Source organism: Gasterosteus aculeatus, chromosome 13 (genome assembly GCF_964276395.1).
Source record: "Gasterosteus aculeatus chromosome 13, fGasAcu3.hap1.1, whole genome shotgun sequence".
Classification (NCBI taxonomy): domain Eukaryota; kingdom Metazoa; phylum Chordata; class Actinopteri; order Perciformes; family Gasterosteidae; genus Gasterosteus; species Gasterosteus aculeatus.
Genome location: NC_135701.1, coordinates 1,588,829 through 1,608,899, shown reverse-complemented (window position 1 = coordinate 1,608,899; position 20,071 = coordinate 1,588,829). Strand labels below are relative to the sequence as shown.

General features: G+C 45.4%; 1 protein-coding gene across 3 annotated transcripts; it reads left to right on the top strand.

Moving 5' to 3' along the window:
* Positions 1-3: 3 nt before the first annotated feature.
* On the top strand, positions 4-18,643 carry pnpla7b (patatin-like phospholipase domain containing 7b). 3 transcript variants are annotated; one of them, XR_013452090.1, is made up of 35 exons: positions 4-258; positions 858-898; positions 1,436-1,510; positions 1,750-1,837; positions 2,226-2,305; positions 3,250-3,344; positions 3,705-3,845; positions 4,137-4,296; positions 4,392-4,472; positions 6,349-6,477; positions 6,603-6,683; positions 7,098-7,218; positions 7,324-7,386; positions 7,922-8,001; positions 8,398-8,544; positions 8,767-8,841; positions 9,224-9,429; positions 9,541-9,672; positions 9,821-9,944; positions 10,021-10,210; positions 10,419-10,568; positions 11,678-11,741; positions 11,899-12,067; positions 12,682-12,864; positions 12,945-13,063; positions 13,619-13,775; positions 13,913-14,029; positions 14,392-14,461; positions 14,601-14,717; positions 16,480-16,599; positions 16,719-16,871; positions 16,947-17,063; positions 17,244-17,328; positions 17,438-17,568; positions 17,657-18,643. XR_013452090.1 is itself a non-coding variant. In XM_040195103.2 (35 exons), exons 2-35 carry the CDS (start codon positions 860-862, stop codon positions 17,720-17,722), a joined length of 3,954 nt encoding a protein of 1,317 aa, XP_040051037.2. In that variant the 5' UTR covers positions 4-258; positions 858-859; the 3' UTR covers positions 17,723-18,643. The 3 variants fall into 3 exon arrangements, 2 of the variants coding, with proteins under 2 accessions (XP_040051037.2, XP_077943586.1); XM_040195103.2 differs by having other exon boundaries at positions 16,451-16,599; XM_078087460.1 differs by having other exon boundaries at positions 247-390; positions 16,451-16,599.
* Positions 18,644-20,071: the final 1,428 nt, after the last annotated feature.

The following is a 20,071-nucleotide window of genomic DNA, read 5'->3' as shown; positions in this document are numbered from 1 at the left end:
GATGTAAATATGTATCTAGTTCTGCGTAATGTTGACTATGGCTGTGCTATGTGCCACTAAATAGTCTCATCTAGCCATTGAACTGTGTCTTTCCGCCCCTTTAAACTCAGTCCATGATGCCTTCATCACGTCTCTCCTACATTTCCGTTACTACATGTTTTATTTTGATGGTCAATACCGGATTCTGACACTGTGTTGTATAGTTTTGACACTACTCGTTTGCATGTAGCGACTGACAAAAACTTTGACACAACAAAGGTACGTGAAGCAGTTGTGCAGTCTAGAAGCTTCATTTGTTTGTGTGAATGTGTTGTCAGTGCATACTTGTTTGTTCAGCTTTCTGCTCGCATGGTTGTGGACTGCGGACACTGTAGCGTGTGACATTTAACGGTCAGCAACAACAAACTTCATTTATTCATTTGAGTCATTGTGGAATTGCATGTCGGCTCTCTACGTAACTTTGGTTATAAAGTGTCATTATAAGTAAATATCAAGTTATAAAAGTGTGAGTTGTTTGGCTCCTCCAAGCCAGCAATATGAGACTCTTTAAATATCTGCCCCCCCTGAGCGACCCCCCCATGCTGGTGGACCGTGGCCGGCGCGCGGAGGGAGGAGCCCGTGACCTCTGTTTGCGATGCGCGGCACGTGATCCGTAACCCAGATATGCGCACCGGGTCGCCCGGCGGGAGGAGCGGTGCACAAGGGTCACAAAAGCGAATGTATCCATATTAGCAGCAAGTCATCTTGAGTTAAAGCACATTAACATCCTTTGTGAAATATACGTCTGTATTTTAAAGTCTTTCCTCTCACTCTCACGGAGTGTAACGTGTTTCTGCTGGGTTATGTTTTCTGAACAGAAATGGAAGACGATGAAGAAGAGAAGATCTGCAGTATATCGGTATGTCGTTCCTATTTAATGCACGTCCTTGGTTTAAAGTCAGGCTCTATGCTCATGTGTGTATTGGATCGTTGGGCCCCTGGGAACAGACACACAAAAGGCCCCGGCACGTCTCCTATAGAGGACAGGGCAGCGACGCTGTGATTGTTTATCTTTTGTTTGTTGTTTTTTAATGTCTTTAGTTGTTTTGGGTTTTTTGAAGTTATCTTTTTTTCTACCCGTTGACGGGTTTTTTGTTCCACATCTCTGTGCAGACGCTTTGTGTCTCTTTTTGTGTCTATGGGGTTGTTTTTCCTCTTTTCAAAGTCGTTGCCAGTCTCGTTCTTGTCGTTTAAAATTGTCTTGTTGAGTGACAGTGCGTATGAAAGAGGTGCCTGTGACACTTTGGGCCCCTTTGCCCATTGGACCCATTCCGTGACCCATCCCTGCCCTGTCCTTGTCCTCAGCCAGGCCTTTAGGGACCGTTTTTACAATCCATCGGTGTTTGCGCCTGCTGATCGCTCCCATGTCCCTGTTGTTCTGTCCTGCATGTTTCAGGGCTTGGTTCCACTGGGTAGTGAGATCAAGGCCAAGATGATGCAGCTGATGGAGGAAAGGACAGAGGCCAACATGGTAACCCCGACACTCAATGTCACACTTTGGTCCTCATTCACCAACCCTTCTTAAGAACTCTATATATTTTGAAAAAAGGATTTAGAGATTATTATTGCATGAAAAAGAACGTAGGCACAAGTAACAAACTTGGCGTTGGTGAATGACGCCTGTTGTTTGCATTAAATGTAGATGGACACTCAAATGCACGTTACATGGATTGCTTTATTTAAAAGGACGTCAATGTCTTTTTCTTGCAGTGGACGGCTGTGCTGATTGGAGCTGCAACACTGGTTTCGGTCCTTGGAATTGTTGTGTTCCTTCTTTATAGAAGATACAAACGTACAAGTCAGTGCCTTCTGAATATGTACAGTATCTGAAAGGATGCAGCATGTAAAGATGTGCCAAGTACACAGTTACCATGGTGACAGGGGTTAATTCTTACCATATTGGAGGTTATTATCATACGGCAGAGACAACCTCTGCATTGTTCACATTATATACTAGCATGGATTTGAAGTGTTATGTTTAACTGATTACTTGTTGTTATCAGTATTGATGACGTTGCAGTAATTAGAAGTTTACGTTTCTGAGGTTGTCAGTGAATCAGTAGTCATCAGGGATCATAGCCCATAAACCGCTGGGCGACGTAGTGCATCAGCCCGACGTTGGCAGAGTGAGAGGACTGCTTGGTAGGCTGCAAACGCTCCTACAGAACCAGCGTGGTGTGTTTCAGAGGAGGAGGCCGGCGTCCCACACTACCGCTTTAGGAAGAGGGACAAGGTGATGTTCTACGGCCGAAAGATCATGAGAAAGGTCAGTGGCTCCTTCAACATGCTGCTCAGTGTGGCTCCTCCTACGGCCACTCGCACACTCTGCAGGGGGCCACGTCCCAATTCTGAGACACAGAGGTCTTTACAAACGATGCATACTACGAAGCAACCATGTAGGTCCCGTAAAGCTACAGATTTAAACCGAAGATGGATTTTCACGATGGAGAACAGGGGTCTTACTTCAAAAGAGGATCGGTGGTTCGATCCCCGGCTGGCTCCACTGGTCTATGCCAACGTGTCCTTGGGCAAGACACTTACCCAAGCTCGCACGGCTGTGTCTACGGCGTGTAAATGTTAGTTCATTTACTTTTATCATAACAATAAGTGCCTTCAATCAAGAGGCTGCAGAACAAGAAGAGTCAAGGAAGTACGATTAACGTGAAGTGCTACGTAGCCCAGGTGTGTTTTCAGCGTGTCCTCTTCTCTTATTGGCTCTGTTTCTTTGAGTGCAGTGGAATCTTGCAAATGCATAAGGAGGTAGAAGAAACTTAACTGTCTCTTCTTCTGCTGTCAGAATATTGAAAGAAAAAGAGCAAATATGACGAATAACTGTCCTTTTTATCAAAGTTACCAACTGCAGATTTAACTTTCGTAGAATCCTCAGAGACCCCTAAATGTCAGAATATAAAAAAGGTTCGTTCCTGTTTGCTAGAGCTTATAATAACAGTTTATTGTCGTGTGTACATTACACTCACGATCCGAAAAAAATATTAAAATATTGTGATTTTTATATCTGCTGATGATGTTAAATTACATTTAAAATGACAGAAATACAATAATATTAATAATAATAATACTTTCATTTTTATAGCACATTTCTGGGTACCCAAAGATGCTTTACAAATATATTTCCATGTGTCTTTGTTTAAAATACATGTAGGATGTAAATCGTGACCTGTCTAATCTCCATAACTCCTCCTGCTGCAGGTGCAGACGTTGTCCTCAGCCCCTCCCTCTACTTCTAACCCCGCCTCCCGTCAGAGAGTGAGGAAAAGGACCAAAGTCCTATCGATCGCTCGCAAGTGAGTCTCTTCTTCAGTAGTTGTTGTTCAACGTTTTTGTAAAGAACAGTTTGACAAAGTAATCTCAAGGTCCAAGTTGGGACTTTTATCAAGCTGGTATTTTAAGAAACAAAGGAACAGGAAAGAATACTGAATCAGACCCATTCACCACTATATGTTGGATATTTTTTCAATAATATACTATTTAAACCCTTGTTAAACAGGGCAATCATTCAGAATTTACTTTAAACAAACATTAATGTAATATTAGGAAAGTCAAATACACAGAGGTGAAACTTGGTTTATAAAGAAACAAATCAAAGTAGTACATTTTGACGGTATGAAGAATAGCCTTTTTAAATGTGCGTGTGCTCACTTTAGGATCCTACGCATTCGGAAGGAGCCCCCCACCTTGCAGCCCAAGGAGCCTCCCCCCTGTCTGCTGGAGGCCGACCTGACGGAGTTCGATGTGAAGAACTCTCATCTACCATCAGAGGTGCTGTACATGCTGAAGAATGTCAGGTAGGTCAAATGGCTGACGCTTTATTCCCATCTTCCACAAGAACAAGTAAAAGGTCTAAGATCAGTCATGACTGACTGAATAACTGATCTGAAAATGTATTTATGGTTTAATTCATTAACTTTAAGGATGTATCTACTCATTCCCAAAGCACAGGTATCAGCATCAGGACTTACATTTAGCACATGCATGTGGTTTTGTGTTCATCTTAGACAGGACACAGTCAAACTATACGCGCCTCTTATTGTTAAAGTACTACAGCCGCATTGTATATGCTCGTGTGTTGAAACTAGGGTGCTCGGACACTTTGAGAAGCCTCTTTTCCTGGAGCTGTGTCGCCACATGGTGCTGATCCCGCTGCACCAGGGAGAGGTCCTCTTCCAACCCGGGGACACCGACGACAGTATCTACGTGGTTCAGGATGGCCGCCTGGAGCTGTGCATCCGCGAGAGTGTAAGACGCCTACTGATCACTTACCGGTACTTCCCAGTCAGCAGCCGATGGCACCGGGGCTTGTCGTGATGGTGGAATGTGCCTTCTTGCTGCAGGATGGAACCGACGCTGTGGTCAAGGACGTTCTCCCAGGAGACAGTGTTCACAGTTTGCTCAGTATCCTGGACATCATCACGGTATGTCTTCCTGCCCATTAGACATATTTCAAAACGTTGCACACAACTGCCCATTATATTTAAGCAACGAGGTACGAGAGGCTATACTTTATCCTCCAATAATGAAACAGTTCGGGGTGTTGTTAGGCCCGACGAGCAGTGGAGGGCCGGCAACCCTCCAACATAATTGAAGATAAAGTACTGCCTCAAGTAGCTGCCTGTCAGCACAAAATAGCTGTAGCCACCAAACGTTGTGTATCTCATTTCGTCTAGAGAACAAATTGTCCCCGTACGTTCACGTAAACAGCATCGGGTCTCCTTGGAAGATCTCGCAGCATCTCATTCATTCACATTGCTCATAACGTCCACTTAATTGTCCGGTTGTGAAAGCTCTCATTGCCTCAAACCCATCAAACCCATCAAACCCATCAAACCCATCAAACCCATCAAACCCACCAAACCCACCAAGCCCACCAAGCCCACCAAGCCCACCAAGCCCACCAAACCCACAAATCCCATCAATCCCACCAAACTCACCAAACCCACCAAACTCACCAAACCCACCAAACCCACCAAACCCACCAGACCCACCAGACCCACCAGACCCACCAGACCCACCAAACCCACCAAACCCACCAGACCCATCAGACCCATCAGACCCACCAATCCCATTAATCCCACCAAACCCATCAGACCCATCAGACCCATCAGACTCACCAAACCCACCAAACCCATCAGACCCATCAGACCCACTAAACCCATCAGACCCACCAGACCCATCAGACCCACCAAACCCTTCAGACCCACCAAACCCATCAGACCCACCAAACCCATCAGACCCACCAAACCCATCAGACCCACCAAACCCACCAGACCCTTCAGACCCACCAAACCCATCAGACCCATCAGACCCATCAAACACATCAGACCCATCAAACCCACCAAACCCATCAGACCCACCAAACCCACCAAACCCACCAAACCCATCAGACCCACCAAACCCATCAGACCCACCAAACCCACCAAACCCATCAGACCCACCAAACCCACCAAACCCATCAGACCCACCAAACCCATCAGACCCACCAAACCCTTCAGACCCACCAAACCCATCAGACCCATCAGACCCATCAGACCCACCAAACCCATCAGACCCACCAAACCCACCAAACCCATCAGACCCACCAGACCCACCAAACCCATCAGACCCACCAAACCCACCAAACCCTTCAGACCCACCAAACCCTTCAGACCCATCAAACACATCAAACCCACCAAACCCACCAAGCCCACCAAACCCTTCAGACCCACCAAACCCTTCAGACCCATCAAACACATCAAACCCACCAAACCCACCAAGCCCATCAAATCGATCATTTGTGGTGTTTCTGGATTTTTTTGGCGATCGGCACCAAGCTAAAAGCTAAAAAGGTCACGATAAATCTAACGGTTACTGTGAGTGAGCAGTGATACTGAACGCTCGGGTCAACGTGAACAGCAACTGTACATTATCACTGAATAACGCAAACCCCGTGACTCTCAACCAATCAGAGCGCTGCATTTCATCTACCCGTATAATAAAAAGTGATATGAATGCTTCTACTGATGCATATTTCTAGTTTATAGTACTGGTTCAGTTTTTCTGTCATAACTCAATAATTAATATGCTAATTAGGACAACTTTATACAAAACGTCTTAACGGATAAAATAATCCTTTAGCTGATCATTGTAGCTTTTCATTCAACTTTGGACAAACTCTCCTCACTTTGTGTTCCGTTCATTCAGTATTTCCCTTTTCATTCACGTCTATATTTTGTATCTATTGCCGCGCAATTAGTAATGTTTGGTAAAGAGGATTTGCGTCACTCTCTACGTTTTCTTCACCTCTTAAATCAGGGATACCCGGCACCTTACAAAACGGTGTCTGCCAGAGCTGCAGTTCCCTCCACCATCCTGCGTCTGCCAGCTGCAGCCTTCCAGTCCGTCTTCCAGAAGTATCCTGAAACTGTGGTCCGCGTCATCCAGGTAAAGAGGCCACAAATCTATGTTCCTTTTTGCATGGGGGGCTTTCGTCCTTTGTGGCTTCAAATATCATAGAAGGGAAGGCGTCCAGTCCCTGCTGTTGCATTAAGCTGTGTGTGTGTGTGTAGATAATCATGGTGCGTCTCCAGAGAGTGACCTTCCTGGCCTTACACAACTACCTTGGCTTGACCACTGAGCTCTTCAACCCGGTACGTTTTGGACTCTTTGGGACTCTCTGAACCTCCCTCATGGTCCTGCTGTCGGATATGCAGCACTTTCTTAAAGCAGAGTCTTTCTGAGAGCAACAAGTCCTCGAGACAATTGCCGAGTTCTGCACGCAGTCGCCCCCACGTCTGTAGCAGACCATTGCCACCGTGCCGTTTATCAAAAGTCAAATTAATAGAATGACTTCTAACTTTGTAAACCTTCTATAATGCTACACAATCAAGCCCATGTTTGGTGCCAAGCGTCAAATATTCTCACTCTTTCAGTTCCTGTGCTCAGTGAGAGGGACTGGCTTTGTTGCATTGGTTTTATGTTAGTGTACTGGACAAATAACCCAAGCACAGTGTGAGTTTAAGCTGGTCTACAGACTAACCAGCGCTGCTCTTGGTGCGTTGCAGGAGAGCCAGGCCGTCTCCTTGGTGTCGCTGGCCCATGTTCTGGGGGAGGCTCATCCACAAAGGGTCCTCCGCAGGCAGCCGTCCCACTCTGATGAGCTCGCCTCTGAAAAAGGGGGCGCGGGTCAGAAACCACCGCCTGCTCTCAGCATTTCACAGATGTGTGTGTGTGTGATATTGTGTGTGTGTGTGTGTGTAGTAACGTTTTTCTTTTTTCACACGTGAACAGAAAAGTCCAGCTCGTCTGCCTTCAAGAAATCTCGCTCCGCCTCCACCCCGCTGGCTGTCACAGGTACACAAGCTTACACAGACATCCGATGTCTTTATTTTCTAGGACAACTCTGCATGCCGATGGATTATCCGAATAGATTAAACGGTTTTAAACATGTAGAAAGCAAATGTAGAAGGCCTGCTGACGTATTTGTAGGTCACTAAATCTCAGCGTGTACTACTCTTCAATGTAATACATAGAGCATCGCGCCAGCATCTACATAACAATGATCACAATTAGCATGATTCCGACCATCCGTTGGCAATACTTGACCAACTATGTAGGACAATGAACAATTCTGTCCTCTAGAACTCTAATCTAGTCCTTTCTAGATTAGAAAGACTTACACAAGAGATCTGAGTTGTAAAGACACGAGAAAAAACTGTGTTGGGGATTGTTTTCTATTTAAGACCAACAGAAGCATCATCAGGTTTCTGCACAGCGATGCATTCAGCAGATGCTCGTCCATCTGTCAATAACAATGATCAATGAATATTATCCCAGGTACTAAACCCTAATGAGATATGCGTTGACTGTATGTTTCTTTGTAATGCAGCTGAAATGTCAGCCGACCTCAAGGAAGTATATGAACAGACTCGAGTTTCCAAAGAAGACACTCTGCCTCACGCTGTGAAGGTCTCTGGATGAAGATGTTCTTTCTTACCGTTAAACAATATGTGTTATAGTCTGAAGGGACCCGCCGTCAGTTTGCTTCTAGACCAAGGTAATGCACGCCAACTAGGCTGTGAAGCAAGTAAGACAAGGGAGCGGGTGTGTAGGCACAGCGGTAGGCTGCAAACCCCAAGCTGTGAGTAGGAGCGCGTGCACATCCAGACACTGCTACCGTGGCCCCACTGCACTGGTTTGGTGTGTATCTATATGATTGAGCAGATTAAAATGCCATTTTGACGTATACTTGGCATGGTATTCATTCAAGCTGTACACAACAGTGTTTGTGTCCCTTTGGGATACTGCATAGGTGCAGGCCTGGCGGATGGCGTTTAGTTAGTGCTTTCTTCTCTGTCTTCTCAGTCTATCCTGAAGAAGACGGTGACGATGCAGCCCGCTCCGTCGGCCGTGTACCACTACAGCGATGCTGGAGGAGGCAACGCGCAGAATAAAGTTAACGCCATTTTCCAAGCCGCCAAAAAGGATCTGCTGAAGGTCATCCAAATACAGGTAGAGTACACGCGTTGTGTGGCTGTCAGGTCGTTTTCCTTAATGGAATAATCAGCAGTAGAATAGAAAGTGTTGAGGTTGAAGTACGCTGCTGATACGTGTGTTTTGGTGACCTGTAACCATGAATCCATTCATGTTGAAGCAGTTAAAACGGGCTCTAATCGTGTTTTTGAAGGATTTAATCATGAAGTAATAATTGATGTTCTGTTGTTTCATGGGAAGCCCGGTCTGCTGGAGGGGAGAGTGAACCTTCGGCAGGTCAAAGCCGGCTCTGTTGTGGCCCACCAGGGAGACCAGGTCAGTGTGTGGGGCCAATATAGGGAATAGACTGCTTGAGTGTTGCTGCCATGGACTCGTGATGCAAACAGACACAGACTGATATGTTTTATCTCATTTGTCTGAATGGTGGTATCAAATCAAGACTTGTATGACATTTTACGGCCACGTGTCAATGTATATGACGCGGGTTACAGCTGATGGTGTAGCGTCAGGCTAACACTGTTAGCTCTGCTAGTGACGTTCGCACCATTAGCTTATTGTCGACACGTCTGGAGCTGTTGGAGGAAACGAAATACTCCCAATCTCTGATCTTACACCAGGATCCATGTGGAGCTTTCGTGGCAACAAAGATGTTGCTCTATTGAGCATTTCTTCCACTTCCTCTGCCCATTTCTTGCAGGATGCCAGTGTGGAGTTCATCATCTCTGGGTCGCTCCATGTTTATCAGCGCATGATAGACCGCGAGGAGGACACCTTGCTCTTTGTGGCCCACCCAGGGGAGATGGTGGGTCACCTGGCTGTGCTCACGGGGGAGCCCCTCATCTTCACCGTGAGAGCTCACAGAGACTGCAGCTTCCTCTCCATATCCAAGGCCCACTTCTACGAGTAGGATCAAGCTCACACACTGAACATTTACCCCCTTCCGGGGGCTCGCAGCGACGCTTCTTCCCATCACAGCTCGGGGATGCAATCACGTCCGTCTTTCTGACTCGGCAGGATGATGCGGGAGGAGCCCAGTGTGGTGCTGAACGTAGCGCACACCGTGGTGAAGAGAGTGTCACCATTTGTCAGGCAGATTGACTTTGCCCTGGACTGGATGGCCGTGGAGGCCGGCCGTGCCGTCTACAGGTACCTGCTCTACGGACCTGTTCAGCAAAGCCACTAAAATGTGACACATTTCTTGTTGTGTTGTAGAAAAAGAACAAGGGGAACGGGACATAAATAAGTCACGTTATGTGAAAGCGTATGTTTGACTGTGTTCCGTGATTGTTTGTAGACAGGGGGACAAGTCAGACAGCACCTTCATTGTCCTCAGTGGCCGGCTGCGCTCCGTCATTGCAAAGGACGACGGGAAGAAGGAGCTGGCTGGAGAGTACGGCCGTGGGGATCTGATTGGCGTGGTGAGTGGTCACGGTCTAAAGTCCCACTGGACCAATAGGCCTTCATGCAGCACGACGCCTGTTGTGGGTTGTCCAGGTTGAGGCCCTGACCCACATGAACCGAGCCACCACGGTCCACGCCGTCAGGGACTCTGAGCTCGCCAAGTTACCTGAAGGGGCTCTGAACTCCATCAAGAGGAGGTATCCTCAGGTCGTCACCAGGCTCATTCATCTGCTGGGACAGAAGATCCTGGGCAACATGCAGCAGGGCAGTGGACCCCTGGCCGGTGATTACACAGTTTCATTTGATTTGCGATTTGCAAACCGTCCTGTTTGTGTGAGTATCTGCTGATCTGTGTGGCCTTACAGACACAGGGTGAGCGTGTCAGAGCCTCGTTCTGCTGCGCTATAGATCACCTAGCATACGCCAGCGGCACTATGGACAACGTTTACATCTGTGCTGTTCAATGAGAAAACCAACGTTCCGCCCTGCAGCTCGAAGTCTTGCCCTCCACACCCCCACCAGCAAGTGGGATGCCGGCAACCCGGCGTCTAACCTGTCCACCGTGTCTCTCCTGCCGGGGTCTGAGGACGTCCCCCTCACTGCCTTCGCTCTGGAGCTGCAGCACGCGCTTGGTGGAATAGGTACACACACACACACACACACACAGTGCTTACTTTACAATTTACAAATGCAATCATTTCCTGTGGGGATTAATAAAGTATAAATCTATCTATCTTTAGGTCAGTTTAAGAGTTATTTTCTAGTGAGGGTTTTGGATTTTCTCAGAACAAAAGGTTTCCTTCTATTAACCCCTCTGAGCAGAATGGATTGCATTTACTAATAATTATTGTTAACAATGCAGCTTCTGGGCATTATGAAATTGAAATCGGTGTAAGTAGTTATTCACTGAATAACACCCATGAGAGGACTGAGGATTACTGATGCACAGTACCAGTCAAAGGTTTGGACACACCTAATTCAATGGTTTTTCATTTTTTTTCTATGTTGCAGATTAATACTGAAGACATCCAAACTATGCATTTTTGGAATTATGTATTAAAAGATTATATTCCTCTTGCATTCATGACAGCTTTGCACACTCATTATTTCACATTCTTAACATCACTTTCACAAGGAAGCTGACCGAAAGAGTCCTCAAAGCAAAAGGGCTTTAACAATCTAAATATATAAAACATTTGTTTTTTTGGAGCATTTTGTGATTCCATGTGTTCCTTCATAATTTGAATGTCTTAGATATTAATCTACAAAGTAGAAAACAATAACAAAAGGAGCATTGAATGAGAAGGTGTGTCCGAACATACTTCTACTTCTACGATTCTTTGACCAATTATCCGGTTGTTGCATAAACAGACTTGTCTTTGACTTCTCTTACTAGAATCTGGTTGGTCAAGTAACATATTCATTTCCTTCTTTCTGCTCATTGATTGCATTGTTAGTGGTCCATAGACTGAGTACTAGTCATATGGGGGATTCTCATTCTTTTACAGCCGTAACTAAACCTTTTATCCTTTAGGAGGGAAGATTAATAGTGCTCGTCAATAAATGTAATTGCAGGGGGTAAAGATATTTCCCTTTAATAAAACTAAAATATAAATGGTATTGCAAACCAATACTTGTGTGACAAATATGCAAAAACCTTAAACCCAGGAAGGGGGCGAATACCTTTTAACTGCACTGTATGACTCTAACTATGTCTACTACCTAAATGATGTGCTTGTGCTCTGTGGAGGTCCCACTCTTCTCCTGACCAGTGACATCATCAAACAGCGCCTCGGCTCTGCTGCTCTGGACAGGTACACGTTGTTTGAGGGATGGAAATGTGGGGGTGGGGGGGGCGGACGGCCAGCCTCTCGTCTGTCAGACGCAACCGCATAGCTCACGAGGAACAGATTTGTTTTCAATGTACGTAGTGAACCGGTATACACATCATTTCATCTCTTTATGTTAAAGTGTCCACGAGTACCGTCTGTCCAGTTGGCTCGGGCAGCAGGAAGACATCCATCGCATTGTCCTCTACCAGTCGGACGCCGGGCTCACGCCGTGGACCCAGCGCTGCATCCGCCAGGCGGACTGCATCATCATCGTGGGGCTGGGTGAGCAGGAGCCCACTGTGGGTGAGGTCAGTCGAAACCACTCCGGACCAACAAAGTCCCCCCCCGTGTGGAATCTGATAGAACACACTGGTTTCACACGGAATTCAAAATGGCCGCCTTCCTGTCGGGTTTACGACGGAACGTCGACCTATGATACAGATGCTTTGTGAAAATGTTGTGGAGGTATTAGAGTCCCATCAGAGTGCTATTTGGGCTTTACATGGTTTGGTTATGTTTACAGCATTTCTAGCGCTTTTAAAAGCGTCTTTGTGGCTCGTTGCGAAGGATGTTGTCGTATATGCTGGTAGATGTCTTCAACCCACGAACGTACCATTATAACCTTCACCAAGAAACACGTCTTAACGCCTGTCTGACCAAATTAAGGATACATCTGATTAACCTGAGGAGGAGGATGTGACCAGACCTTAAGAGCTGATTAAATCTTCCAAGGTCTCAAGATCACAGCGACCTAATATCACACTTCAATCTTCTCCGTGAAACACAAAATGGCTGACTTCCTGTTGGCTTCCCTCCAAATATAAATATATACATTCCAAATTCCAGTGTTTATGAGCCACCATGTCCACGATGAGCTGAGTGGAAGCTCCATCTGCTGCTTCTCCATCCTCTCCACCCGTAGTTGGAGCAAATGCTGGAGGGCAGTGCGGTGCGCGCTCAGAAGCAGCTGGTGCTGCTGCACCGGGAGGACGGACCTCCGCCCAAAGGGACGGCCCAGTGGCTGAACATGCGGAGGTGGATCTCCAGTCACCACCACCTGTCCTGCCCCCGCAGAGTGTTCTCCCAAAGGAGCTTACCCAAGCTGGTACCAACTGCCAACCTACCGGAGGGTCCACGGGCCATTCTGGACCACTTTGCTAATGCCTCGTTTCTGGGTGTTTCCAGAGGGAGTTGTACCAGCGCGTGTTTGAGAAGTGTCCTGATCGCCACTCTGACTTCTCGCGGCTGGCCAGGATTCTGACAGGAAACGGCATTGCCCTCGTGCTGGGTGGAGGGGGCGCCAGGTACACGCACACACCCAATGCACCAACACCACGGAGCGGTCCCTGCAACCCCGACTGCCTCCACACAGCAGCATCAGAACCAGAGGTCAGAGAGCAGCAGCAATACGAAGCGGCAGACAATGGACGGTCGATTCAAATCAATAAATATGCTACATATATATGAGCCAATAAGCAGGTTTGATTGGCCTGTTTCTGTCTCAACTGTCTGGTCCTGGACCTTTGGGATGTAAAAGTCCAGTGAAGAGAGCAATGTAGAGAGAAGAACGTCTGTAGGGAGGGAGGAGGAGCACTGATTGGACAGATGAGGCCAGACAGGAGGAGACAGAAGGTTAAAGAGGATGGAGACAGTTATGTGTGGAAGACATGAGGTTTGGGAGTTTTGAGTTTTTTTGGAAGGAGGATGACTAGACAGCTACTTTCTGTGGAGCACCGCGACGTTCGATTCAATCAGACCAGCAAAGAAACTACTGAGAACATTTCCCACATCCTTATGGAAGCTGTGGCTGTAAATATGAGACGGATTGGCATTGTTTAATGATTGGTGTCCGTTCTCAGGGGCTGCTCTCAGGTCGGCATACTGCGGGCTCTGAACGAGGCGGGGATCCCAGTCGACATGGTGGGGGGAACCTCCATCGGCTCCTTAATGGGAGCGCTGTATGCTGAGGAGAAGAACAACAGTCGCATGAGGGTCCGCGCTCGAGAGTGGGCCATGGTGTGTTTTACTGAAGATATTTGGAAACACCTGTTTAACGTGTGTTCTCCCTGCTGGTTCTCCTTCAGTAAATTCTATTGTTGAGGAGAGAATTCCGCTTTTCTTCAAGTGCTGTTTTTAATTCCTTTCCTTCTCAGGATATGACGTCTTACTTTAAGAAGATCTTGGATCTGACCTACCCGGTCACTTCCATGTTCTCTGGGGCTTCCTTTAACTCCGGCCTTCGCTCGGTCTTCAAGGGCAAGCAGATAGAGGTGAGGTGACGGGTTCTCCAAACACACGAGGAACCACAGGCACAGGGGATCGGTAGACTTGGGCACCTTTAAGGGCATGTTGTTCCAAATGGATCGCTCAAGATGGCGCCGGCGATGGCTGCCGCGGTGCTTCAGTGCGCTTCGCTTTCTGTTGTTCAGTATATTACTGGCCCCTAGCATTATATTTTATGTCCTTCTTCTTGCACTTGTCGTCCATTGTCGTACTGTCTGCTGTTACGCAGCAACCGCCAAGTCACATTCCTTGTATGGGACATATTATGGCCACGTTGTATCAGTGAGCGCTTGTGAGCTCTTTTATAATACTAGTCTGATACTTTCCACTGATATGTCTCCCTTGCCAGGACCTGTGGCTGCCCTACTTCAACATCACAACAGATATCACAGCTTCCTCCATGAGGGTTCACACTGACGGTCTGTGCAGCCTCGGACCTTTTCATTGATTTATTGTAAATGAACCACAGGTCATTAGGTAGCTGTGGTGTGTAACCGACGCGCGTTCTAGCATCTCTCCTCCCCTTTGTTAACCATTGGGTTCTCTCTGCTGCTTTAGGGTCGCTGTGGCGTTACGTCCGAGCCAGCATGTCCCTGTCTGGCTACCTGCCTCCTCTTTGTGACCCCAAAGACGGACATCTCCTCATGGACGGAGGGTACATCAACAACCTGCCCGGTGAGAGACACACATTCCACCACTAAATATGGCCTCACCTTTTCTTTAAACATCGTCAATCAATATGCAGAACAGAAAAAAGTGGCGTTGTTCAACCACAACTTGAAAAAGACCTTTTGATCTTGTAATATGTAATGTTTTTTTATTTTTGTTAACCTTTAGACCCAGATTGCTGAAACTCTTTTTCCATTTTCAAAATATCTCCTTCCAGTTTGTTAATCTCTGCCGTATATATTTTTTTGATGCCCGTTGTATGAGATGCTATCTGTACTATTTGTCCCATAATAAGAAACTGTTTGGGGAGGAGGGGACTTGTAACTTCAAACGTCTGTCTGTGACGGAGAGTAGGATCTATGTTGGTTTGATGGTTTTTCTGGCATCAAAACAGATCAAAGGTGAATGCTCAGTAACCCATTTCTGTATTGAATCTGGCTTATAAATTGATTTGGCTAACGGGCTCAGCCAATACCTGCCAATATGAATAAACCCAGACAGGGTGGCAGCATCAGATTCTGAGAAGGCTTTTCTCATTAAAAGTGTGGGTTTGGTCATTTGTTTATTGACTGGGTGAAAACCCTTTACCATAAACCCAGAGGCAGAATGATGAGACGGGACCCAGACATAAAAGTGTTCAAAGTCGGCCAAATAAATAAGATGAATCTCCTGGCAGATGATGTCATTTTGTATCCAACAGACCGTTAACTCAATAAACGCCACTAAAAAGCTGCGGTTTACACGGTCAATATGGAAAAAATGGAAATTCTTCCACTAATGAACTAGAATGACTATTCTACACTACAACAAACAACACAATTTAAGTGGCTTCCGAATATGAAATAATTGGGAATATTTATAGGTTATAGTCAAGGAGGTTTTCCATTACCCAACTTAAAACTTCTGGATACAAATTGCACTCCGTCCCTTGAACGAAGAAACCCCAGTGATTTTATTTACAAATGGAACTCCAGAACCCCAGAGGACAGACTGTCCAATCTCAAAACCTCTTATTCAATTACTGTATGAAGTCCACAATATATTGTAACGAATGAGACTGTCACTCAAAACACCTGTAAGACTAAATGAGCTCGTAACCGTGACTCTAAATAACAACGTTCTGGGGGCCTGATAGTGGAATCCAGCACTTGGAACAACTGAGAAGAAAGTACGACTTTCCCAGTACACTTTTCTTTTGTCACCTCCAGTTATTTTTATTTTTTATTTTGCTTGTTGACAGAGGGGGATTATTGTTAATATAATTTGTTGCTTTGTTTTTTACTTTCTTTTCTTTTTTTTTTTTTTACTAATTTGATTTATCTTTACTTACTGCATTTTTCCATCCTAATATGCTCTAATTGTCTGTAATGTTCACTGTATTTAATGGCTAGTTACCTTGCAAGGTTAAAAATAAGGTCAGCAACGGCTGCCAAACTAAAAAACGTAGCGTAAATTCCGGACTAAAAGCCGCTACGTTTTCCCCACGCGGTGAACCCTGCTTGTGCAACGCTGGCGCTAACGGCTCATTTTATTAGTGTACACATAATTTTTCCGTTCTAAATTTAGGTGGTGCTCTATAGTCTGGAAGTTACAGTAAAAGGAAAGTGAAACATCTTAATTCAAATGAAAAAAATGTTTTGCAGAGCAAGCGTTCGCTTATTGCTTTTTCCTGTATAATTACAATCAAACACCTTCATTAAAGGGATATCACTAAAAGTTCCTCTCATGTTGGCATGTAGCTGATGTCGCGCGTTCTATGGGGGCCAAGGTTGTGATTGCAATCGATGTAGGAAGTCGGGATGAAACCGACCTTACCAACTACGGGGACTCCCTGAACGGCTGGTGGCTGCTGTGGAAACGCTTCAACCCTCTGGCGGAGAAAGTCAAGGTACACCTTCATGTCACACGTCCTCTGTCTGCTTTCCATTTGACTGACATCGTTTGGACATCGGCTGAACTCGTTTTGGAGGAACTGTGGAGAGAGACTCGGCCAATGTGTCCTTCCAGGTCCTGAACATGGCCGAGATCCAGACCCGGCTGGCTTACGTGTGCTGCGTGCAGCAGCTGGAGCTGGTAAAGGACAGTGAATACTGCGAGTACATCCGGCCACCCATCGACCACTACGGCACGCTGGAGTTCGGCAAGTTCGACGAGATCGCTGTGAGTTCCCCAACAGCTCTGTTACTCGTGCCACCGATGGAACGTCCCTGTGAGCCTCCCTCACTGTGTCGGCAGGAGGTCGGATACCAGCACGGAAAGACCGTGTTTGACGTGTGGCAGCGCAGCGGCGTGGTGGACAGCATGCTCAAGGACAGACATCAGGAGGAATTCCACAAGACCAAAACTGGCCATGTGAGTCCAAACTACGGACACTACTTTTAAAGCCGCGTCCACGTTCTTTCGTTTCGAAATCATTTAATATGAAAATGTGTTTGCTGATCTGAGATATTTCACTAGCTTTCTAGATCATGTGAGATTAAAGTGCGTTGTGTCTGACTTAAAGTAATCTATGGAATGACGTGTCTCTTTCAGGTTGTTACTTGTCCAAACGCCTCGTTCACAGACCTGGCAGAGATCGTGTCGAGAATCGAACCTGTGAAGAATGCTGTAATCGACGGTGAGTCATCAGTCAAATATTGAAATATCAAAAAATCTTAATCAATGTCCGACTGTGGCTGTATCTCTGAGTAATCACTAAACGTGGGCGGTCGCGTTGTCGCAATCAGAAGAAGCGTCTGATGAGTACCAGACGGACTATGACGAGGAGGCTGTGGAAAGCGCTCTGTCTGACTTCGAGGCGTTCGCCGCCGGCAGTGAACACACGGAAGGAGAGGAGACCGCCGACACTGCTGAAACCGTACGTTCAAGCCGACAAGTCCTCTATCCGCGGTCGGCCCATGCAGACTCCTCCCAGCTCATTGAAGTGAGGACTTTTGTTTCCACAGGACGAGGATATTCAGAGCCGAGTTCGACGCCGGCCGAAGAATGCCCCGCAAAGTGTGCGGCCATGACACCCATCGGAGCCGGGACGGCCACAGCAAAGCACGTCTCCCTTCAGTATTTCTGGACTCATGGGCGCTGGTGTGACCTGAGGGAAGAGCCGCCATGTCTCTGGTACCTTCTAGACGTCAGGGGTTCAAACCGTTAGGGGCTTACATGTAAAATAGGTAAAACTTTCATTTGTATTTAGCTGTCTCCCAGTTTAATACTATGTTTCATAATTCAAGCAGGGTTTCAGTCTGTATGTGAGCAGCAAAATGGGATTTTTACAAATAAAGCTCTTTGTGCTGACCTTTGCTAGAAAGTTAATCTGCCTTGATGTTTTTCACATGTCTTTTTACACCAGGTGTTGTTACTAAACTTGGATAAAAGTTAGTTATTAATTAGTTCCCTATCATGACCAGGGACTGAGTAATGAAGAAGAACCTACCGATCAATAAAGATACCGCCTCCAGTATTACTGTAAATAGTCCTAGAAACAGAAACCTTTTCACGTCGAGCTTCGGGATAGAATGAGATTCATAGAGCTGCTGTTAAAATGATCATGATTTATCCCCATAAATGACACTGATACTGTTATTTGTTGCAACATTACACTTTTATCACCGTGGTTACAGAGTATTGACTGATCCTGAGTTTTTATGACCGGGTGGCATAAAAAAGAAAGGGTTAAGAATATTGCGTCTTGGATCATGATAAATACACAATGTTTGTTTGTTTAAAGATTTTGTGTTGAATCTTTGAAAAGCTGAATTCCTTTTTTTTCAGTTTTTTTGTTCATTATTTACACTGGATTGTTAGTATTGTATCCAGTGAAATAATAGAAAAACAATAAATGACTCTCATCCATTTTCAAAGCTGCTTATCTGTGAAACCTAAAATGATGATAATACTGTTGTAAAATGATTCAATAAATAAATAATGACACCAAATGTTATTTACTGTACGTCATGTGCTGTTTACCCTTTATATATATATATATATAATATATATATATATACAAATGATTGGAACTCAAGACAGTTATGACATGATGACATGTTCTTTACTAGTGTATGTAAACGTTCGACCACAATTGTTTGTGTGTGTACATAATTATATATATATATATATATATATATATAATTATGTACACACGTAATTGTAATTATGTAATTGTAATTGTAATTATGTATTTTATATATATATATACAGCCTCTATATATATATATATATATAATTATGTACACACACACACGATTGTGGTCGAACGTTTACATACACTAGTAAAGAACATGTCATCATGTCATAACTGTCTTGAGTTCCAATCATTTGTACAGCTCTTGTTTTACTGCGATGGAATGATTGGAGCACATACTTCTTTGTCACTAAAAATACTGACGCATTTTGTTTTTTTCTACTGGGTCGAAAACATACATAAAGTTTTTTACACTTTTTTATTTGGAGGATATAGAAAGTGGTGTCAATCAAATTTGCTGCGTGGCATGGCCTTTTAACTTGAGTGATTATGATTGACTACAGCCTCTGAGCCCATTTAAAAAGGGCTCCTTTAATGCTCCATCAGACTCGGCTACAAACACTACGATGGGAAACGCAAAGTAACGCAGCACGGAGCTGAAAAAGCAAATCATTGTCACTTGGAGCCGTTCCAAAGCAGCTCAAAGAGCCCAAGATCAACTGTAAGTATAAAGTGCATGGCGTAGTTTTGTCACTGACACGATCAAGAAGAACACGCAAGCTATCAGAAAAGGAGGGTGAAGAGTGTCAGGGAATACTTCTTATTGTGCTATTATCATTACGCAGCATACTGTTTCATTGTCCTGGTTTAATTGCGTTAAAACAGGAAACGGTGGACTCAACTGTATCTTCTCCACCAAACTGAAAGGCAACTTAATATATGGGAGGAAAGTCCAAGACACATTTGCATACACTCATACGTGATCTTACACACATGCATTAAGCTGTTTGAAGCGACATACTCTTGTTTGGTGTACAATGCCTTTTGCTATCACTGTTGTACCACTGACCTTTTTTAACAAACAAGTGTCGACGCCTCATGCTTACATGGTTCACTACCTCAATAAAAGGAGGCTGCATGGGGACGTCTAGTGGTAGTTGGCTGTGATCGAGTGAAGGCTCTTGTACCGGGCTCCCCTTGCAGCAAGTAACACTTCGACTGAGTGTCTTTGTTTCTCGTGCTGTGATTGTTCTCTGGTGTAATCAGCAGGGTTCGTGGTTTCTAACTACGACCTAACAAAGAGTCAACCAAGAACCACCAAAAAGCAGATCTACAATGAAATAGAAGTTGATGGAACACCGGTGTCAGTGTCTACAGTCAAGCGTGTTTTAAAGCTGCCATG

Bases quoted from the DNA above. Each gene is read 5' to 3' on its own strand.
- pnpla7b (XM_040195103.2), top strand. From the start codon at position 860: ATGGAAGACGATGAAGAAGAGAAGATCTGCAGTATATCG. The intron at 8,002-8,397 runs GTCTCTGGATGA...CTGTCTTCTCAG, and splicing joins CTCTGCCTCACGCTGTGAAG to TCTATCCTGAAGAAGACGGT. The intron at 12,068-12,681 runs GTCAGTCGAAAC...CTCCACCCGTAG, and splicing joins AGGAGCCCACTGTGGGTGAG to TTGGAGCAAATGCTGGAGGG.